The following is a 22,292-nucleotide window of genomic DNA, read 5'->3' as shown; positions in this document are numbered from 1 at the left end:
ATCATTCCCTTTGCTTGCAGCATTACTATACGGGAGTCCTAAATCTCAGAAAAATCATTTGGAATTTTGGAGCTGCATCACCAGTTAAACTTGGTGAACTGACTTCCATCTTTGTTCAAAGTACTACCAAAAATCAAATGGATTATGGCAGACCACATGAACTTTGAACAAATGTAATTTAAGAAAACAAAAACATGGAAGACATCCCAGTTCTAGAGGAACAGCCGTGTTAGTCTGTATTCGCAAAAAGAAAAGGAGTACTTGTGGCACCTTAGAGACTAACCAATTTATTTGAGCATGAGCTTTCGTGAGCCACAGCTCACTTCATCAGATGATGAAGTGAGCTGTGGCTCACGAAAGCTCATGCTCAAATAAATTGGTTAGTCTCTAAGGTGCCACAAGTACTCCTTTTCTTTTTATCCCAGTTCTAGTTACACAACCTTAACTATTACTTCCGTGTAATATTCTCCTTGTAATCTCCAGTACTTCAAAGGGGTACTGAAGAAACACAGCAGGAAAGCCAATTAGAAATACTTTACAGAAAAATATCAAACAGAAGAATGTAAGCTTACTATAAAATTCAAGTATTTGAGAACATTTTGAAAATGTAACTCATCAGTACCGATTTTCAGCATATAATTGTTTAAGTGTCCTACATATAAATACCAACTTTAACCATAGATCATTGTATATTCCTTTATTATTAAAAAGGGAAGATAAAAGGCATCTCAGCAAAGCAGTTAAGGACTGCTACTTTAACTGCTACTTTCACTCTCACAGCTACTCACCCTAACGTTCTGAATGCCGACTGGTCCAAATGAACTGGCCTTCTGTCTCGATTAAAACCAAGCTGGGGCCTCCAAGGCCTGCCATTATTGTTGGTTTTTTCCCAGTCACCCGGCTTCAGAACTGGTGCAGGTTTTCTGAATATTAAAATTAGAGAACAATAGTTTACTTCTCTACACATCATTATAAAAATGAAGGAAAAAGATGACAATTACTTACTTTGCTCCAGGTAACACTACAGCTTTGAATACAAAGTCTTCTTGAAATTGTGGATCTTTGAAATTGATACTAAGAGAAAAAAATATTTGAGATAGTTATGCTGGATATACATTTGGCCTGATAAGTAAGATCAAACTATCCTAATGAAATAGTAGTTTGTTGCATTATTTACAGAACACTTAGCTGAATTATTTTTTCTAATAGCCAAGTTATTAGTTTGCTGTTTATCCATCTATCCCAAAACTTCCGGCAAAAAGTGCAGGCAAGGGCATACGGGATATTCTGGCTCAGACAGCCCCCAATATACTCCAGAGGGATCACAGAATCCTAGAATATCAGGGTTGGAAGGGACTTCAGGAGGTCATCTAGTCCAACCCCCTGCTCAAAGCAGGACCAATCCCCAACTAAATCATCCCAGCCAGGGCTTTGTCAAGCCTGACCTTAAAAACTTCTAAGGAAGGAGATCCCACCACCTTCCTAGGTAACGCATTCCAGTGTTTCACTACCCTCCTAGTGAAAAAGTTTTTCCTAATATCCAACCTAAACCTCCTCCACTGCAACTTGAGACCATTACTCCTCGTTCTGTCATCTGCTACCACTGAGAACAGTCTAGATCCATCCTCTTTGGAACCCCCTTTCAGGTACTTGAAAGCAGCTATCAAATCCCCCTCATTCTTCTTTTCCGCAGACTAAACAATCCCAGGTCCCTCAGCCTCTCCTCATAAGTCATGTGTTCCAGCCCCCTAATCATTTTTGTTGCCCTCTGCTGGACGTTTTCCAACTTTTCCACATCCTTCTTGTAGTGTGGGGCCCAAAACTGGACACAGTACTCCAGATGAGGCCTCACCAATGTCGAATAGAGGGGAACGATCACGTCCCTCGATCTGCTCGCTATGCCCCTACTTGTACATCCCAAAATGCCATTGGCCTTCTTGGCAACAAGGGCACACTGTTGACTAATATCCAGCTTCTTGTCCACTGTAACCCCTAGGTCCCTTTCTGCAGAACTGCCTAGCCATTCGGTCCCTAGTATGTAGCGGTGCATGGGATTCTTCCGTCCTAAGTGCAGGACTCTGCACTTGTCCTTGTTGAACCTCATCAGATTTCTTTTGGCCCAATCCTTTAATTTGTCTAGGGCCCTCTGTATCCTATCCCTATCCTCCAGCATATCTACCTCTCCTCCCAGTTTAGGGTCATCTGCAAACTTGTTGAGGGTGCAATCCACGACATCCTCCAGATCATTAATGAAGATATTGAACAAAACCAGCCCCAGGACCGACCCTTGGGGCACTCCACTGGATACTGGCTGCCAACTAGACATGGAGCCATTGATCACTACCCGTTGAGCCCGACAATCTAGCCAGCTTTCTATCCATCTTATCGTCCATTCATCCAGCCCATTCTACTTTAACTTGCTGGAAGAATACTGTGGGAGACCGTGTCAAAAGCTTTGCTAAAGGAACAACACGTCCATCGCTGTCCCCTCATCCACAGAGCCAGTTATCTCGTCATAGAAGGCAATTAGATTGGTCAGGCATGACTTGCCCTTGGTGAATCCATGCTGACTGTTCCTGATCACTTTCCTCTCCTTTAAGTGCTTCAGAATTGATTCCTTGAGGACCTGCTCCAGGATTTTTCCAGGGACTGAGGTGAGGCTGACTGGCCTGTAGTTCCCAGGATCCTCCTCCTTCCCTTTTTTAAAAATGGGCACTACATTAGCCTTTTTCCAGTCATCCGGGACATCCCCCGATCACCATGGGTTTTCAAAGATAATGGCCAATGGCTCTGCAATCACATCCGCCAACTCCTTTAGCACTCTCAGATGCAGCGCAGCCGGCCCCATGGACTTGTGCTCATCCAGCTTTTCTAAATAGTCCCGAACCACTTCTTTCTCCACAGAGGGCTGGTCACCTCCTCCCCATGCTGCGCTGCCCAGTGCAGTAGTCTGGGAGCTGACCTTGTTCGTTAAGACAGAGGCAAAAAAAGCATTGAGTACATTAGCTTTTTCCACATCAGTCACTAGGTTGCCTCCCTCATTCAGTAAAGGGCCCACACTTTCCTTGACTTTCTTCTTGTTCCTAACATACCTGAAGAAACCCTCTTGTTACTCTTATCGCTTGCAAGCTGCGCCTCCAGGTGTGATTTGGCCTTCCTGATTTCACTCCTGCATGCCCGAGCAATATTTTTATACTCTTCCCTGGTCATTTGTCCAATCTTTCACTTCTTGTAAGCTTCTTTTTTGTGTTTAAGATCAGCAAGGATTTCACTGTTAAGCCAAACTGGTTGCTTGCCATATTTACTATTCTTTCTACACATCGGGATGATTTGTCCCTGTAACCTCAATAAGGATTCTTTAAAATATAGTCAGCTCTCCTGGACTCCTTTCCCCCTCATGTTATTCTCCCAGGGGATCCTGCCCATCAGTTCCCTGAGGTTGTCAAAGTCTGCTTTACTGAAGTCCAGGGTCCGTATTCCGCTGCTCTCCTTTCTTCCCTGTGTCAGGATCCTGAACTCGACCATCTCATGGTCACTGCCTCCCAGGTTCCCATCCACTTTTGCTTCCCCTATTAATTCTTCCCGGTTTGTGAGCAGCAGGTCAAGAAGAGCTCTGCCCCTAGTTGGTTCCTCCAGCACTTGCACCAGGAAATTGTCCCCTACACTTTCCAAAAACTTCCTGGATTGTCTGTGCACCGCTGTATTGCTCTCCCAGCAGATATCAGGGTGATTGAAGTCTCCCATAAGAACCAGAGCCTGCGATCTAGTAACTTCCGTTAGTTGCCGGAAGAAAGCCTTGTCCACCTCACTCCCCTGATCCGGTGGTCTATAGCAGACTCCCACCACGACATCACCCTTGTTGCTCACGCTTCTAAACTTAATCCAGAGACACTCAGGTTTTTCTGCAGTTTCATACCGGAGCTCTGAGCAGTCATACTGCTCTCTTACATACAATGCAACTCCCCCACCTTTTCTGCCCTGCCTGTCCTTCCTGAACAGTTTATATCCATCCATGACAGTACTCCAGTCATGTGAGTTATCCCACCAAGTCTCTGTTCTTCCAATCACATCATAATTCCTTGACTGTGTCAGGACTTCCAGTTCTCTCTGCTTGTTTCCCAGGCTTCTTGCATTTGTGTATAGGCACTTGAGATAACTTGCTGTTTGTCCTGCTTTCTTAGTATGAGGCAGGAGCCCTCCCCTTTCGCGTTCTCCTGCTGGTGCTTCCTCCCGGTATCCCATGTCCCCACTTACCTCAGGGCTTTGGTCTCCTTCCCCCGGTGAACCTAGTTTAAAGCCCTCCTCACTAGGTTAGCCAGCCTGCTTCCGAAGATGCTCTTCCCTCTCTTCGTTAGGTGGAGCTCATCTCTGCCTAGCACTCCTCCTCCTTCTTGGAACACCATTACATGGTCAAAGAATCCAAAGCCTTCTCTCCGACACACACCTGAGTAGCCATTTGTTGATTTCCACGATTCGACGGTCTCTACCCAGGCCTTTTCCTTCTACAGGGAGGATGGACGAGAACACCACTTGCTCCTCAAACTCCTTTATCCTTCTTCCCAGAGTCACGTAGTCCGCAGTGATCTGCCAAGAATGATCTTGAGCAGTATCATTGGGGCCCACATGGAGAAGCAGGAAGGGGTAGCGATCCGAGGGCTTGATGAGTCTTGGCAGTCTCTCCGTCACATTGTGAATCCTAGCTCCTGGCAAGCAGCAGACTTCTTGGTTTTCCTGGTCGTGGTGGCAGATAGATGACTCAGTCCCCCTGAGGAGAGAGTCCATCTCTCCCTGCACTAGAAGCCAGCCCAGGAACGGATGTGGAGTTGTTACTCCCATATGCAATAGGGGAAGGCCATCTGGCAAGCCCTTAAACATGGTAGGCCCAAACGAAGGCTCTATCTAAGAAGATCATTCATTTTAGAGTGAAAGCAACCCTGTGGCGCAGCACCGCATTTGCAGGCGCCCGAGGAAAAGAAGGGGACTGAAGATCCCACACACGGTATTTCACATTCTAGCAGAAGTTGGCAATGCACAGGAGAAGGTGGTAATGCTTGCTTGGTGGCAGACAGAGGTAAAGAGACTTAGATTATAAGCTCCTTGGATCAGGGACAGTCTTTGTTCTGTGCTAATACAGCACCTAACATAAAGGGGTGTTAGTCCCTTACTAGGGCTCCTAGGTGTTATGTGAATACAAATAAACAAGGAAAGCAAGAAAAAAAAAGTAAAAGAGTAAATAAAGGAAAGTCTTTTTATTAATCAGTATTTAATATTCTTGTATCTGCATATTTTCCCTCTGGAAAGGGGAGGGGGAGGGCAAGGGCCAACTGTGCACTCGAGGAAGAATCTTCTGGCCAGTTAGCGAAAGGGTTGGTGGGACTCTCTTCCATGGAAGAGTACCGTTTTCCCTTGCATTTGATGAAGGAAGCCCCAATTCCCAACTGAGCTGCCTGTCGTTCCAATACACGGATATGTAAGTTGGCTTCAGTGGCATTCTGTAGACGTAGTACTCAAGGTGACAGGAGCTCACTATTCTGGCTACCCTGGGCCAGTGGAACAGCCCCTGGAACTGGGGAGAGTGGGGTGGAAAGGTATACCCCTTCCCTCAAAGTGCGCTGGGCACAGGTGTGCTAGAGCTGAGGATAAGGCACTCTGGCTTGGCCTTAACCAAGAAAGGTCTGGTGCCAACTGATGCAAGTCATTCTGAATCACTCTGAAGAGCTGTTGCATGAGAAGTGACCAGAGCCTAGATTCCCATCTCTTCTAGCCCTTGGTGACACACAAAATACCTGCTGAGAAGCTTAGACTCACCCAGGCATCAGAGGCAATGTATGTGTGGGTCCAGCACAGACATTGTTGAATCACATTGAGAGCATCATTTGAAACCTGTTATCTCACTGGCTACCCTATGACAATGCAAAGTACCCACTGCATTGAGAGGAATAATGAAAAAGGAGAACTAAGAGGGAAACCATGCAATAAAGCTACTCTAACAATAACAGATGTTTGTTTTCAACAAGGAAAACATGTCAGAAGGAAAAACAGCTGGGGCTAGAGGGAGTCTGACTACATGCTCCGGTGGCTGGAAAGAATTGCAGGGTGCTGCCATGGGTCTTGATACAAACCAGGGTCAAAGCCTTTGGTATCTCATAGGAGCACCGCAACAAGGCTTTACAGCAGAAAAAATGTGATTATTACAATCTGGCAGGAGGGCCCACAGGCAGGTGTAGTACCTGAAACTACTTTTAACTTGTCACTAGAAAGTAACCAAACTCCCATTTGACCATGTTGTCCTTTTAATAATATCCTGAACAGGCGCATCCTGAATATTTCAGTCTTGAACAGCCTGCAAGCAGACAGACCTATCTAGCTGAGCCATGCTATACCCCATTAGAGACTAGGGAGTACACAGACCATGACTGATTTTCACTGTCTCAAGTATTTGATAGATCTCCAGAAGTGAAAGGTTACAGGTGCAGCATTAGACACCCACTATTGCAATGTACCAACTTAAAGTAAATCAGAATGACCTACAACATACTGGCTCTAATTCAATTTACTGCCAAGTGCATGAGTAATTCAATCTTTTGTAACTAAAGATTTACCTTCGGAAGATTTGTATGGTTCTGGGAGGACAACAGTATACTTCATGATGAATAAAGAACATCATGGTTAAGGCAAAGTCAACATTTATTCCTAAATATGCTGCAACAAAAAATAGGCCAAATCAAAAGAAATGTGGCTACAGGTGAAGATTTCACAATGAGCGGGATACTTGTTTTTTCTGTCACTTGGTCTTCTCTGAGAAGACATTTGTCAATCGGTGCCAACATTACTGGTTGGGCCCCGCCCACATAGATGCAGCCCTATGCATTCAAAGTAGGCCCATAAACACTACCAGATGCCACCAGCCTCAAAGAGAAAGCTGGAATGACAGAACACATTCAACAGAATACAGGAGGACTGCCATGCATTAGAAGGTGGATTCTCTGTGAAGACTCCAATTTACAGATGAAAAGTGGTCCCATTCTCATAGGAGAATCCATCGGTCAGTCTATGGCTCTATTACATGGACAGAGAAAGCAACAGCACAAAAGGCACAAAAGACTAAGAAAAGGAGACAGACTCCCTTTAATCAAATGAAGGAATTAAGTCAGAACAGCAGAAAAGATACAGGAAAGAGAATGAGCTTCCAGACATGATTGTATTTATTTTTATTTTTAAAGGGGAAATGGCCTTCAGGATCCTGTGACCAAAGGAGTTTTCAGAAGATGCCTGTACTGTGGTATAACAGCCCTTCAAAGGCTTGTCAGGGCAGCAAGTGGGTCTGGGAGTGCCTTATTCCAGCATTTTCTGCCAAGAATACAGTTATAGGACTGGGAATGTGTGTGTTTAGGGAGAGGAAGTGCTCTAGGGAGGGCAGTAATCCAAGACTGCTGCCTCTATTTAGGACCTGAGACCAGTGTACCCAGTACAGGGTGGGTGGTAAATCCCCTCAGCTCTTTGGAATTGCTAGGATATGATTGCTGGGAAGGGAGCAGAATATCATGTAGTCAAGGAGGCAGGATGGCTGGAGCCCTTTCCTCAAGACAGGGAAATGAATTTTGCCTTCTGGGCTTCGGTCTCTTGGAGGGTCTTCTCTTCTTATAAAAAAGCAATAAAACTTTGCCATCAGACCCCATGGGGAGAATAAAGATGTGGACAAAGAAACCCAAGTGGAGAAAGTCTGTTATACCATAACTCCACAGATGTAACCCTTTTGTTTGCTTAAGCCCTCAACAATGTCTAAAGTGAACGAGTGGAAGGAAATCAATCCCAGACAGAGGACATCATTTTAGACCACATCAGACTGACACTGGGTTTGACTCACTGAGAAATGTTAACTTCATATGACCTTTGCATACACATGGTGCTAAAGAAAGGGTCAAGCAGCAGGTAGCTTTCTAAAAAGCTACCTTATTAAGGTAAAACTTAAGAGCCCTTATTAAGGTAAAATTTAAAACGGAGGAAGAAAAATTCCCTGGTAAGGTAAAGAGGAGAACAAACCCTTAGAACTGCGCCTCAGTTTAACCCTAAGGACAACCTTATTGGGGAAAGCTGTAGGAAGGGTTTCTTACAGATAAGGGACAGACCAAAGAACGGAGACTCCAACCTATTACACTGCAGTTTAACTTTAAAAAGGGATACTGTCAATTTGACTTTATTGATCTTTACCCTTACAAAAATAAATTCCGTTTGATAGAGCACCAAATAAGCAGTATGTCATGAGTATTTCCCGCAATATTTTTAAAATGCAAATGAAGATTTTAACTTGACACGTTAGATTTTTACTTGTCTATACTGTCTGAAGGACAACTCAGGTTCAGAAACCTACCATGACAAAGTTCATGCTTCATGTCAGAACACAAGATAAAGTTAACAATATTGTGTAGCTTTGGTTAACCTTCATTTTTTCTTCACTTGCGTAAGAGATTAGATTCTGAAGCAATCTATGACAAGGAGCTGATTCTGTAGCAAGTTCAACAGCTACAGAACCCCAGATTACACTGGACCCCAGATTGATACATTTCAATAAGCAGAAAAACACCCCACAACCACCAGTACATTCACACAACATTAACTCACCTGATGGAAGAATTCGGTGTCAGATCACGCAACAATGGAACAGGAGACTCTACTGTCCTAATGAAAGGGAAAAAATTACCAACTTCATTTTCCTTAATTTGAGACTGTTACCATAATTCACATGTTCCTGTCTGAACAAAGCAGTCTGTAACCCACACAAACTGAAGTTTTGAAGAATTGTCTTGCTTTACAATTAAAACAATGGCTAGCTGTTCTTACATCTTTTTAACAGCAGTTTCCAAAAGATGCAAGAGTTTCCTTTCTAATTAAAGTATAATTCACTGGGTGCACAGTTCTATCATACCTCTCCCCGATTAGATAGCTAAACTGTGCCCCTTTAATACAAGCAGTCAACAACTTGACACACAGAAGGTAAATGCCTTTGTTATTAATCAGAAGTATTCTCCTTCTCTGAAGATAACAGAAATAAAAGCCCCACTCCCTGGTTCATGCTGCTACCAGTAACCGATTTAAGAATACTACATAGCTTACTGGATCAACCTTTAGGTCATCAGCAAGTGCTATGTACTCCCTGGTTGGGCATGGTGATCACCATCTACTTGTTAGTTCCTTTTGACCAAAAACTGCAACTTCAGTAAACCAAGGCATAGGCAAGTGTGTATTACCACCCTCAGAAAACATGAATTCAACAATAGTATGAAGACAAATGACATAAATGATATTTATGGGCATGATATAGATGGCCATGATCCAATAAAGCACACAGTGCTGAAACCTCAACATCAGACTGGAACAAGATTCCCCTGATCTGCTGAAAGATGATCAGAGACCCAAACATGAGATTATTGAAGACAGTAGGCCCACTTATGAACTCCCCCACCCCCACTAGCTCTTCACCTGTTAAAGTTTATCATATAGTACGTGGTGCACAGTATTCTCTTAATATCAAATACATAAGAACAGTCTCTCTAGGAAGGCAAATACTGAAACTAGGATGACCACTGTTGATTTCATAAGTAATGAAGACACTTTCTCAAGCATGTTAAGCCCACTACCTTCCAGTGCTCTTAAGCCAAACCCTTCCGAAACAGAGCAATGCAATGGGACCGGAAAACCATAAACACTAGCTGAAGTTTTACGTGGATAATAGCAAGCAACCTTCTTTGAACTCTAATGGAAACAGTACTTAATTCCAAAGCCAAGTATTTAGAGACATCAGATTTTTCTGGGTTTTTGTTGGGGAGTGGGGGAGTTTTGTTTTAGTTTAGACAAGCTAAAGAAAGTATCCTTCAGTGGCAAACAACTCAGACCGAAAGCTATACTCACTGATCTGGAAGAACTGCATTTTCATTCAGAGTAAGTTTTCCCTGGATTCCATGGCACAGTTCAGGGGGTATATCCACTGGCTACAGAAAAAATGTTTTTTCAGCTGAAGCAGGCAACTAGACTGCTCCCTCCCATAAATACAATAATCTTAGAACAAATGTAACATACCTCTGTGCTACTGGATTTGTACAGTTCTAATACAAAGTCACAAAGCAAGTGATGTTTCCCAACAAACATAACATCACCACCAAGACTATTTCTTCGGTCTAGAATAGGAGAAAGGAGAAATTGTGTGATAATTCAGTATGAAGGAGATTTAAAGCAGCAAAATATGCCAAGATAGCACCATTGTGTTGACAGGTGTCTGCTGTAGTTCACTAATTTTCTACTGAAAGTTTCGTTTCTGTTAAGGAGAGACTGTAATGCACACTCCATTGATATAAGTCCAAATTCTTCTCTATGGCTTGCACTTTTGAGAGGGATATGGGTCTCTTTTCAAGGAAATATTTCTCATCTGCTAATTATTTGCAATGGTGTGACCACACTTGTACAAACAATCCTCTGTCCATCAGGAAGGAGATATCCAGTCACAATTCGGAGCTCATGATTAGCTCTGACTATCTGCTTTGTGTAGGCAGTCTCCTTGGTTAATGGCTTCCAAAGCTGCAAAATATAGATAGGTCCCTACAGGATAAGGGCAGACTAGTGTGTAGTATGCCCTAATTTTCCACCCAATAGGCCGAAATGCAGAGCAATATGAAAGAAGGGAGGGGTCCTAAAAAGGGATCTTTACCCTGACTAGCCCATAAAAGTAATTTCTTCACCATGACTAGGATCTGAACGCAGGTTTCTAGGTTCTTCTCCCCTGGCATCCAGAAGGCTCCCAGGAGGAAATGCTGGAAGGTCTGAAAATGGAATTGTGTCTATGCAGGATCAAACAGATGTGTTGAGGCTTCCCTGGGCCTCTGATGACTGACCCAAGTTTCAGGATTTTTTCCAAGGATGGAAACACCTTTTTCCCTCTGTGGTATTGTTTGCACCCAGGTGCTTTTATCTCTGTTCAAAAAGAGTGCCAGAGAGGGAAGAGGCTTGGAGTGAGATGCACTACCAAATCCATCTTCAGGTGCAGAACCAGGCGGGCATGAAAAGTTTACTTATGACTAATTCTTTTGAAAATGTAAGAATGGCAGCTGCTGTGTTCAGGACAGAGCAGTCTTTCACTACTATCTGGATGATAGTGAGATGCACGGAAAGGATTCTGAATTAGTTTTCTTCATGGACCCTTTGCTTAATAGGAGAGATTTTGAGTCAATGCCATGACACACTGGATAGGTTCGTGCATCTAGTGAGACCACCTGTAAATTCTAAAATGGGGGTAAGGACTGGGAAAGGGACGAGGAAGAACCTTCCCATTCTTTGGCCGATTCATCCATCCCCTGGAGGGAAGGGGGGAGATAAACACAGGTTATAACAGCCACCTATGGCAGAGGAGTCCCATGATAGGATGGAAGAGGGACAGAAGAGAAAGCAAGCTGAGAGGAGGCTGTATGGAGGAGATTTTTAGACTGGGGAAGATAAAGCTCCCACTTACCCCCCTTTGGAGCATCGGGAGGGACACTGCATAAGCTTGGCTGAGTCACAATAAGGCCCTTGGATTTAGTCTCTCTAGGAGGTTAGGGCACGAAAAGGTAATCTTGACATCCTCCTCCAAACTACTTTCCCCCTCCTCCTGTACTCGGGCATGGTAGCCAACAGAGATGTCCCACCTTATGGAGGGTATGCTTCCTGAACTGCTGTGAGAGCACCTGCATCAGCCCCATTCCCAGTCATATTGAAGCCACGAGGGAAGCTTGTAGCAATGTGGACCTAATGAACTCTGTTCATAAATAGGACCACAACAAGAAGCTGAAGGGTGGCACTGACACCGGGGCAGAGTCTATAGTTGCTGACTGGCTTTTTTCCTCCTTCCAGCTTCTTATCCTGGCTTTCCACCCTGAAGACAGAGACAGGCTGAAAAAGCCACCTTGAGCTGACACTTCACCTGGAAGAATCCACCTTCAGGGAGCTTAGAAGCTGGTCATGAAAATTCCTGTATTCTGATTGGACACAAACTGCCCAGTGGACAGAGGACAGGTGTATTCCCATTTGGTTTCACCAGTCTCACCAACAGAGAATAATTGAGTCCATTCTTTCGATTAAAATGTGTTCATCTAGCAATTACTCATTCATGCAGGGCGTACCAGCTGAATCATTTCATACAATAACTTGAAAATTAGATTGTGTTAAAATTCTGCTATGGACCCGCTTAATTTAAATAAGTGCAAGTGAAGTCTGATAATTCTGTTTTTACAGCAAAGATCACTCCATTTACAAGCCACTGAATTATTTGTGGAGCAAAGGTTGCAGTTTGACATACGGAAATCAATAGCAGCCATCTATTGTACCCTGTTCATTTGAGTTTTAATACTGCATGAACGATAAGTACACTAACAATGAAAGCCTTAACGATCACAGTCATCATAATGAAATATCATAATTCTTACTTTCATCGGGAGTGAGGTCAGGGTAAACCTCTTCCAGAGCAGCTCTCAGACGGCGCTCATCAACGAATGGCAGCAGAGCAACACCTAATTAAAACAAGCTATTAGTTAAAGATGCAAAACTTTCACAGTCATTGAGCTAAGCCACCAAGTTACCCTGCTTATCTAACAGCGAAAGATTAAATGGGTTTTTTTCTCCCTTTCAGTGTAAAAATTCAAAGCAATAGTCAAAAGGATTCAGTCAACATTGTAAAAAAATCTAATTCATTTGTTCCAGAATTTTCCAAATACTTTAGAAAAAAAGGGTTTAAAAAAAAAAGACCCACCACCACAAAAGCAGCTTTGACAAATACGGCAATTTTCTACAGTACCTTAGTGAATTAAGTTTGTATCATTGTGGGCCAAGGACTGCACGTGATTCAATGGGGGAGCCCCTCCACAAATTAAGAATAGTAGCGGGAGTGGGGTGATTAGGCAAATTCACTCAGGTTGTAACACCTCCAGACAGGTACCACCCTCCTAGGGAGACTTGCCGATACAAGTTTAAAATGGATTCTCCAAAGGACAAAGACAACAGACAAAGATAAATAGCCTGAATTTAAAATGACTCAGGGACTTCCTTCTGATCCAGCAAATGGACAGGACCTTCTATCCAAAGGGAAGGTCCCAATCCTCAGGGAAGGGTTGGAAAGACTGACACTGATCAGAGCACTTGTGGAAATGGGGGTGGGAGGGGTGATCTCTGATAAGCTTATTAACATGCGTGCAGGTTCTTTTATTGTTTTAATGTTTTCTCTGTAATGCTTTCACCTTCAGAGTAAATGTGCTTGCTTAGGAAAAGCTGTGTGGTAACTTAAAACGATGGCTAATCACACTGTTTAAAGCCTCTGAGGAGAAGGCAAAGCAGGACTGCTTTGGCAGTCTGATTTTCTATAGAAATCCTTGTAGGAAGGAGACTGGAAGCCTGGAAAAACCCCAATGAGAAGGCAGAGATACAAGTCTCTGCCCAAGAGAGGTGATGGCTCAGGAGCCTAAAAGCAGATGCCCATGGTGGACTGCAGAGGGGGAATACAGGTGCAGTGTCCCTGAATTGTGAGAGCAGCAATCCTAGGGTCATTTTTATATTGCATCTATTTTTACATGTTATCATTATATGTTATATACAAGAATAGCTTGATTTTTCAGATTTCATGCTGTGTTTGCAATGTTGACATTTAATTTTATTTTAATAAAGTAGTATACAGAAGTCAGAAAATATATATGGAATCCCAATTTTAGTCACTTCTGATTATAACCATGCTCCGCGAAAGACAGAAATGAAATGCTATATACTTAATACAGGAATCTTAACTTTTTGAAGTAATTATTTCATTTAAAAACTTTAATCTTTAGTATTTACTTTGCTAAACTGAATTAATTTTTTTAAATCTGGACAATTTTGGAAATAAGACTTAAAACTCTGATTCATAGTAACACATGGCATTGCACGGTTACAGGTACCCCTTACCACAGAAGCATCCTTTACACAGTTCAGTTCAAGGTTAACACATCATGCCCCTCCAAAGCAAGCAAGTCCACTTCTCTGAATGGATCAGAACCAGGGGGAGGGTGCATGTGTGCAAAGAGTAACAACTAGGAGAACAAACTGCAAGAGACTAATTGTTAAGGGGATTTATACACCTATAGTTAGTAGAATGACTGAACAAAGATCCACTGTTTTGCACCGCACTGTGAAAAGCGGCAGGAATGAGCCGAGCAGGAGCAAACTCCAAGCTGCTTGACTCATACCCTGAAAGCAAATTCTCAGCCAGAACAGGATTGGTAGCACAATATACATATGCTCCAAGTCAGTGAGGATTATTTAAAAGACAAGCAACCTGCCCTTCTGTACTAACTGAAGTTTCCAAGAACTGCCTAGTGTACACCATGTTGCAGTGGTCTAGCCCTGAGGCTATGGTAGTACAGCCTTGAAGCAAGAAAAGCATGGAAATAAAGGATAAATCCAGTGAGGTCTGAAACCAGGAGGAAAAGCAGCAACCTTGTGACCAGGCACAGCAGAAGAGGCTTAAATAAAATCACCAACACATATGAATCCAGGAATAAAGAGCAAATTGGTAAGACTCGGATTGCATTACATAAACCTCCACTGCAGACAGCCACCGCTTCTGGTATATACTCAAAATGATTTCTCTCTGCCAGAAAATATCAATTCTACCTTATCTAAATTGATCTAGCCACTGGAAGACAGCGTAAAGGAGATCATTCAGGTTCAGTGAAACAGGTGATACAGCGAAGTATCATTAGAAACATTAAAGACCATCCATATTATCCATTATATGTATTCCAAGAGAAAATGGAGGCCCGAGTCAAGATTAAGATCCCATTTTGCTGAGCAATGTACTTAGTGGCTCCTATGGTTATTTCCTGTACCACCCCTTTGCACTCCATCACACTAAGTTGAGAACAGCCTTTTATGTGATCTAGAATTGGCTTTTCTGAGAAGCAATTAGAGGTGGCAAGAAATTTCTTTTCGAAATTTTGCCTCAATGTGACATTTGATCAATTTATATTTGAGTAGCTGAAGTCACTCTATTAGTTTTGTTAGACTTGGTTGCCTTTGATCTCCGCCAACACTGTACACTCAAGTGCTTCCCAACCAGAAGACTGTGGTCGCCTAAAAGTACATCGATTTTCTCATGACTTGGTATTTTTATCGTTACCAATTCTACTTTATGGTTCTCCACAGATATTCCTACTTCATTAGATTCTAAAGACCTACAAGTTATAGAAACTTTAGGTTGTAGATGTGGGGGAATCAGTCTGGAGAAATCTAATCTGACATTGATTATCATGCACATTGTAGGGAGAGTGGTCACTTTGGATAAGCTATTACCAGCAGGAGAGTGAGTTTGTGTGTGTGGTTTTTGGAGGGGGGTGAGGGAGTGAGAGAACCTGGATTTGTGCAGGAAATGGCCCACCTTGATTATCATACACTTTGTGAAGAGAGTGGTCACTTTGGATGGGCTATTACCAGCAGGAGAGTGAGTTTGGGGGGGGGGGGGGGGGGAGGCAGGGTGAGAAAACCTGGATTTGTGCTGGAAATGGCCCAACTTGATGATCACTTTAGATAAGCTATTACCAGCAGGACAGTGGGGTGGGAGGAGGTATTGTTTCATGGTCTCTGTGTGTATATAATGTCTTCTGCAGTTTCCACGGTATGCATCCGATGAAGTGAGCTGTAGCTCACGAAAGCTCATGCTCAAATAAATTGGTTAGTCTCTAAGGTGCCACAAGTACTCCTTTTCTTTTTGCGAATACAGACTAACACGGCTGTTACTCTGAAACTAATCTGACATTGTTTTCCTTCCTGAATGACATCTTTAGTTTGCTTTATTATTTAAATATATATTTCTCATACGCCTCGTACAACCATTATGTTCAAGTCTAATCAAACAAAAAATTACTCAAATCTCATAACAAAACACATTCAAAAAGACAGGAGCAGGCCATGAAACAAATAAAAGCAGGTATTTCCAAGTTAAAAACCCACTGAAATGCAGCCACTTCTGAGGCGAAACAATGGTAATCCCTTATTGCAAGACAAATTTAAAATATTTCAATTAATCTTTGAAGATAAAAGCAATCCAGCAAAACTGAAGGATGAATATTCACTTTTTAAAATATAGGTACCTCTTTAAGAGGAATATCGAAAAGCATAAGTTAAAAATACAGGATTTCTAGATGCTTTTTTGATCAAGAAGATCAATCTATTCCTAGTCTTAAAAATACTTCCTGCATACAATTCCCTCTTAAATATGAGAATGCCAGATGCTAATCCAGAACAAGCAATTTATAATACAACTCTGCTTTTTAAAAAGTTACAAAGTAAGGATTACAGAACATTGAAAACTCTGGCAAGCTACATGAAACATCATCTTCCATTGTTTTAGGTTGTCAACTTAACCCAGAATCAATAGCTTCAAGTAAACAGCTGGAGGAGCTAAGGGAGACAGAGAGGTACAACTATGAGACTTTCCAGGACACCGTAGAATGGTCCCACCACCCGGGTTTAACAGCCTCTGGGCTGTTGAAGAGGATGAAAACCTCAGGGAAGGAGAACATCCAATTGGAGCAGAGGGAAACAATCCCAAAGTTGGGATCCTCCTTCTAGATGATGTTGTGGTATCCTCTCACACTGAGGATACCTATCCACGGGAGGGAACTCCAGTTATTAGGAAGAGACAGGTATTAGTAATGGGCGATTTGATCATTAGAAACATAGATAGCTGGGTATGCGATGACCAGGAGAACTGAATTGTGACTTTCCTGCCTGGTGCAAAGGTTGCAGATCTCTCGAGACATCTAGATAGGCTTATGTGTAGCGCTGGGGAGGAGCCAGTGGTCATGGTACATGTAGGTACCAATGACATAGGGAAGGATAGGAGAGAGGTCCTGCAGGCCAAATTGAGGTGCTAGGTAAGAGACTGAAGGTCAGGACCTCCATGGTAGCATTCTCTGAAATGCTTCCAGTTCCATGCGCAGGGCCAGTTAGAGAGGCAGAACTGCAGGGTCTCAATGCATGGATGAGACAATGGTGTAGGGGAGGAGGGGTTTAGATTTATTAGGAACTGGGGATGCTTTTGGGAAAGGGGGAGCCTATACAGGAAGGATGGGCTCCACCTAAACCAAAATGGAACCAGATTGCTGGTGCTTAACATTAAAAAGGTCGTAGAGCAGTTTTTAAACTAAGGGCTGGGGGAAAAGCCCACAGCTGCGGAGGTGCAGGTGGTCTGGACATCCCTTAGGAAAGGATCTATAAATGGAGATTCCCTATGTTCTAATAAGGAGTAGAGGATGGATGATAATAAAATACAGGTAGGATCTGATGAGAAACAGTCAAAAGAAAAAAAGTCCCATTCAATTACATCATGTAATGGCAGACAGCTAAAAAGTGACAAGTTTTTAAAGTGCTTATATACCAATGCTAGAAGTCTAAATAATAAGATGGGTGAACTAGAGTGCTTCATATTAAATGAGGATATTGACATAACTGGTATCACTGAAATTTGGTGGAATGAGGATAATCCATGGGACACAGTAATACCAGGGTACAAATATATATTGGAAGGACAGAACAGGTTGTGATTGTGGGGGAGTGGCACTATATGTGAAAGAAAACAGAATCAAATGAAGAAAAAAAAATGAACCGAACTGTACCACAGAATCTCTATGAATAGTAATTCCATGCTTGAATAATAATATAGCAGTAGGGATACATTACAGACCACGTAACCAGGATGGTGGTATTGACTGTGAAATGCTCAGGGAGATTAGAGGCTATTAAAATAAAAAACTCAACAACAATGGGGGATTTCAACTACCCCCATACTGACTGGATACATATCACCTCAGGAAGGGATGCAGAGATAAAGTTTCTTGACACCTTAAATGACTGCTTCTTGGAGCAGCTAGTCCTGGAACCCACAAGAGGAGAGGCAATTCTTGATTTAGTCCTAAGTGGAGCACAGGATCAGGACCAAGAGGTGAATACAGCTGGACCGCTTGGCAATAGTGATGATAATATCATTAAATTTAGCATCCCTGTGGCAAGGAAAACACCCCAGCAACCCAACATTGTAGCATTTAATTTCAGAAAGGGGAACTACACAAAAATGAGGTTAGTTAAACAGAAATTAAAAGGTTCAGCACCAAAAGTAAAATCCCTACAAGCTGCATGGAAACTTCTTAAAGACACCATAATAGAGGCTCAACTTAAATGTATACTCCAAATTAAAAAACATAGTAAGAGAACGAAAAAAGAGCCAACGTGGCTAAACAACAAAGTAAAAGAAGCAGTGAGAGGCAAAAAGGCATCCTTTAAAAAGTGGAAGTTAAATTCTAATTAGGGAAATAGAAAGGAGCATAAACTCTGGCAAATGAAGTGTACAAATATAATTAGGACGGCCAAAAAAGAATTTGAAGAACAGCTAGCCAAAGACTCAAAGTAATAGCAACAAAAATTAAGTACACTAGAAGCAGGAACCCTGCTAAACAACCAGTGGGGCCACTGGACGATCGAGATGCTAAAGGAGCACTCACGGATGATAAGGCCATTATGGAGGAACTAAATGAATTACTTGCATTGGTCTTCACAGTTGAGGAGGTGAGGGAGACTCCCAAACCTGAGCCATTCTTTCTAGGTGACAAATCTAAGGAACTGTCCCAGATTGAACTGTCATTAGAGGTGGTTTTGGAACAAATTGATAAACTAAACAGTAATAAGTCACCAGGACCAGAACCCAAGAGTTCTGAAGGAACTCAAATGTGAAATTGCAGGACTACTGTCGTCTGTAACCTATCATTTAAATCAGCTTCTGTACCAAATAACTGGAGGATAGCTAATGTGATGCCAATTTTTAAAAAGGGCTCCAGAGGTAAGCCTGACTTCAGTACCAAGCAAACTGGTTGAAATTACAGTAAAGAACAAAACTGTCAGACACATAGGTGAACATAATTTGTTGGGGAATAGTCAACATGGTTTTTGTAAAGCCTCACCAATCTTCTAGAATTCTTTGAGGGGATCAACAAGCATGTGGATAAGGGGGACACAGTAGGTATAGCGTATTTAGATTTTCAGAAAGCCTTTGACAAGGTCCCTCACCAAAGGCTCTTAAGTCATGGGATAAGAGGGAAGGTTCTCTCACAGATTGGTAACTGATTAAAAGATAGGAAACAAAGGGTAGGAATAAATGCTCAGTTTTCAGAATGGAGAGAGGTAAATAGTGGTGTCCCTCAGGGGTCTGTACTGGGACCAGTCCTATTTAACATATTCATAAATGATCTGGAAAAAGGGGTAAACAGTGAGGTGGCAAAATTTGCAGATGATGCAAAACTACTCAAGATAGTTAAGTCCAAAACTGACTGCGAAGAGCTACAAAAGGATCTCTCAAAACTGGGTGACTGGGCAACAAAGTGGCAGATGAAATTCAGTGTTGACAAATGCAAAGTAATGCACAATGGAAAACATAATCCCAACTATACAAATAAAATGATGGGGTCTAAATTAGCTGTGACCACTGAAGAAAGATCTTGGAGTCATTGTGGAGAGTTCTCTGAAAACATCCACTCAATGTGCAGCGGCAGTCAAAAAAGCGAACAGGATATTGGGAATCATTAAGAAAGGGATAGATAATAAGACAGAAAATATCATACTGCCTCTATATAAATCCATGGTACGCCCACATCTTGAATACTGCACACAGATGTGGTCGCCCCATCTCAAAAAAAAGATATAATGGACTTGGAAAAGGTTCAGAAAAGGGCAACAAAAATGACTGGAGTATGGAATGGCTGCCGTATGAGGAGAGATTAATAAGACTGGGACTTTTCAGCTTGGAAAAGAGACGACTAAGGGGGGATCTGATAGTGGTCTATAAAATCATGACTGGTGTGGAGAAAGTAAATAAGGAAGTGTTGTTTACTCCTTCACATAACATAAGAACTAGGGGCCACCAAATGAAAACAGGCAGCAGGTTTAAAACAAACAAAAGGAAGTATTTTTTCCACACGACGCACAGTCAACCTGTGGAACTCTTTGCTAGAGGATGCTGTGAAGGCCAAGACTATAACAGGATTCAAAAAAGAATTAGGTAAGTTCATGGAGGACAGGTCCATCAATGGCTATTAGCCAGGATGGGCAGAGATGATGTCCCTAGCCTCTGTTTGCCAGAAGCTGGGAGTGGGTGACAGGGGATGGATCACTTGAGGATTCCCTGTTCTGTTCATTCCCTCTGGGGCACCTGGCATTGGCCACTGTAGGAAGACGGATACTGGAGTAGATGGACCTTTGGTCTTAAGAAGTAACTAGAGCTACAGCACACGGAAGGGGAGACATTGGGAGAAAAGGGTTCCTTCTTAATACTGCTGCACGTTACCTCCTAAGAAAAGCAGTTAACAGGGATCCCTATAATTTATCAACATTATGTCATATACTTTGATTTAATATTACCAAAATATTTGACATCTCATTCTTCTAGCTATGGATATTTTACAGTGTCAGTCAATCTACATAATAAAGTTAAAGTTACTTTTCCAAAACAGAATCAAAGTTACCAGAAAGAGTTCAAGCCTATCTAAACACCACCAAAAATCACAAGAAGTGATGTATGAAACTAGTGATTTCAAAGATATTTGAAACTCTCTGCTTAGATCCAACTTCTCCAAAAATCAAATCCTCAACTGCAACAGCACTGCCAATCCTACATGATGAATTAACAAGATCATGTTCAATCAGGAGAAGTCAATTTAAACAGAGGATTTAACACTCTTCAAGATTGACACTAACTTGCCAATAGTCCTTGAAAATCCCTTTGATTGACAAGCCTCTAAAATACTTGTCTTGTAGTAAATTTCCATCCTTAGATTTTTTTTTTTTTTTTTTTTTTTTGTGGTGAAGATTTGCAGGACCATGCCTAAAAAATGTGTAGTCAAAGACGCAATAAATAGACTCAACCAAAAAACAAAACATGGCCTGAAGATATTTTTGGCACAATTCCATAGTAAGAAATAACTAGATGCTTACATGTAGCATTTAACTTAGCTGCCCTATTAAGATGTTTCTAATATTAATAAGGATCAATTTTCTTACCAACAGATAATGCAAAAATAAAGTATTAGTATTATCTCTTCTCTCCTTTCATAGACTCTTCTGAGCCTCCCACTTTCATCAGGTTCCTTCCCCTCCAATAAGCAGCTTGTTTTGGCCTCTGTTATAAGAGAATGCACACTTGACTCCCACAACTCATCTTCGAGCTGTTGTCCAAACAGCCTCTGTCTTCACCCCTTCGCCTGCAAACTCCTTGAAATCATCTACAACCACTCTCTCACTTTTCTTTCTAGAGGCTCACAAATAGAGCTTCAATTCCTATCCACTCCTGTGAAACTCACTAAAATCAGTAAGAGCCTCTTTCTGAGCAAATCCTAGACCCTGTATATCATCCTCATCCTACTTGATCTATCAGGTGCCTACAAGGATATCCCCCTTCTTGAAATCGTGTCTGCATTTGGCTTTCATGACTGTCCTCTCCTTGTTCTCCGCTCACCTCTCTAACAACGCTTTCAGTGTTTCATTGGGAAGGTTCTTTTTATCTCCCTTCAATTTTTGGTAACTATCCAACAGGCTCTCTTCCATGCCTTCTCTTCTTTTTCTCTCTGTGCTCCCTCAGTGGCAATCTTATTCACTTGCATGACTTTGACTATCAACTTTGTGCAGATAACTCTCAAACCTACCTCTCCACTCTCCATTCAAACGCATGTCCCTGCCTGTCTTTTTGACCTCCCCTCATGGTTGCCCAAGTCTTCACCCAAAACTGTGCTCTTGGTGTCCTGCCCCATCCCTTGATGATCTCTGTCACCATGGACAACGTGATCTTCCCAGTCGCTCAGACCTGTAATCTGGGCATCGTCTTTGAATAAATCCAGTCTAGCTCTAGATCCACCATATTCAAGCAGGATTTAGAACATTGCTACTACCTGACCAAGTCACCCTGAATTTCCATCACAAACACCATTCCAATCTCTGTTGCAAATCTGAGCACCTCTCTCCATTAGACAGCAACCAGATCTCACCTCCTGCAGCCCTTATGCCCACATAAGCTTGGAGGGGGCTACAGATGGGAAGGTGGTGAGTCAGAGAAAGTGCATGAACCCGCTGGAGGTGAAACGGGAGAGGACAGTGGAGATCTAGATCTGGGAGTACACACTCCAGAGCTTAGGGAAAAGTCTCTGCACACCTATTTGCACCACGGGGACTTGTATTTTTTCCTCACTATTGTCTAACATCAG

General features: G+C 42.3%; 1 protein-coding gene across 1 annotated transcript in view; it reads right to left on the bottom strand.

The window, feature by feature from the left end:
- Nucleotides 1-22,292, bottom strand: part of XRN2 (5'-3' exoribonuclease 2) — an 85,678-nt gene that overhangs the window by 22,819 nt on the left and 40,567 nt on the right. The window contains exons 21-26 of the mRNA XM_048842425.2: nt 12,453-12,536; nt 10,078-10,175; nt 9,910-9,989; nt 8,623-8,679; nt 1,006-1,074; nt 789-923 (exon numbers count right to left, since the gene is read on the bottom strand). Coding sequence (XP_048698382.1) covers nt 789-923; nt 1,006-1,074; nt 8,623-8,679; nt 9,910-9,989; nt 10,078-10,175; nt 12,453-12,536 — 523 coding nt within the window. The remainder of the gene's footprint in view (nt 1-788; nt 924-1,005; nt 1,075-8,622; nt 8,680-9,909; nt 9,990-10,077; nt 10,176-12,452; nt 12,537-22,292) is intronic.

The sequence above is a fragment of the Caretta caretta genome, chromosome 3, assembly GCF_965140235.1.
Source record: "Caretta caretta isolate rCarCar2 chromosome 3, rCarCar1.hap1, whole genome shotgun sequence".
NCBI classification, from domain to species: Eukaryota; Metazoa; Chordata; order Testudines; family Cheloniidae; genus Caretta; species Caretta caretta.
This window is presented reverse-complemented; position numbering and strand designations above follow the sequence as displayed.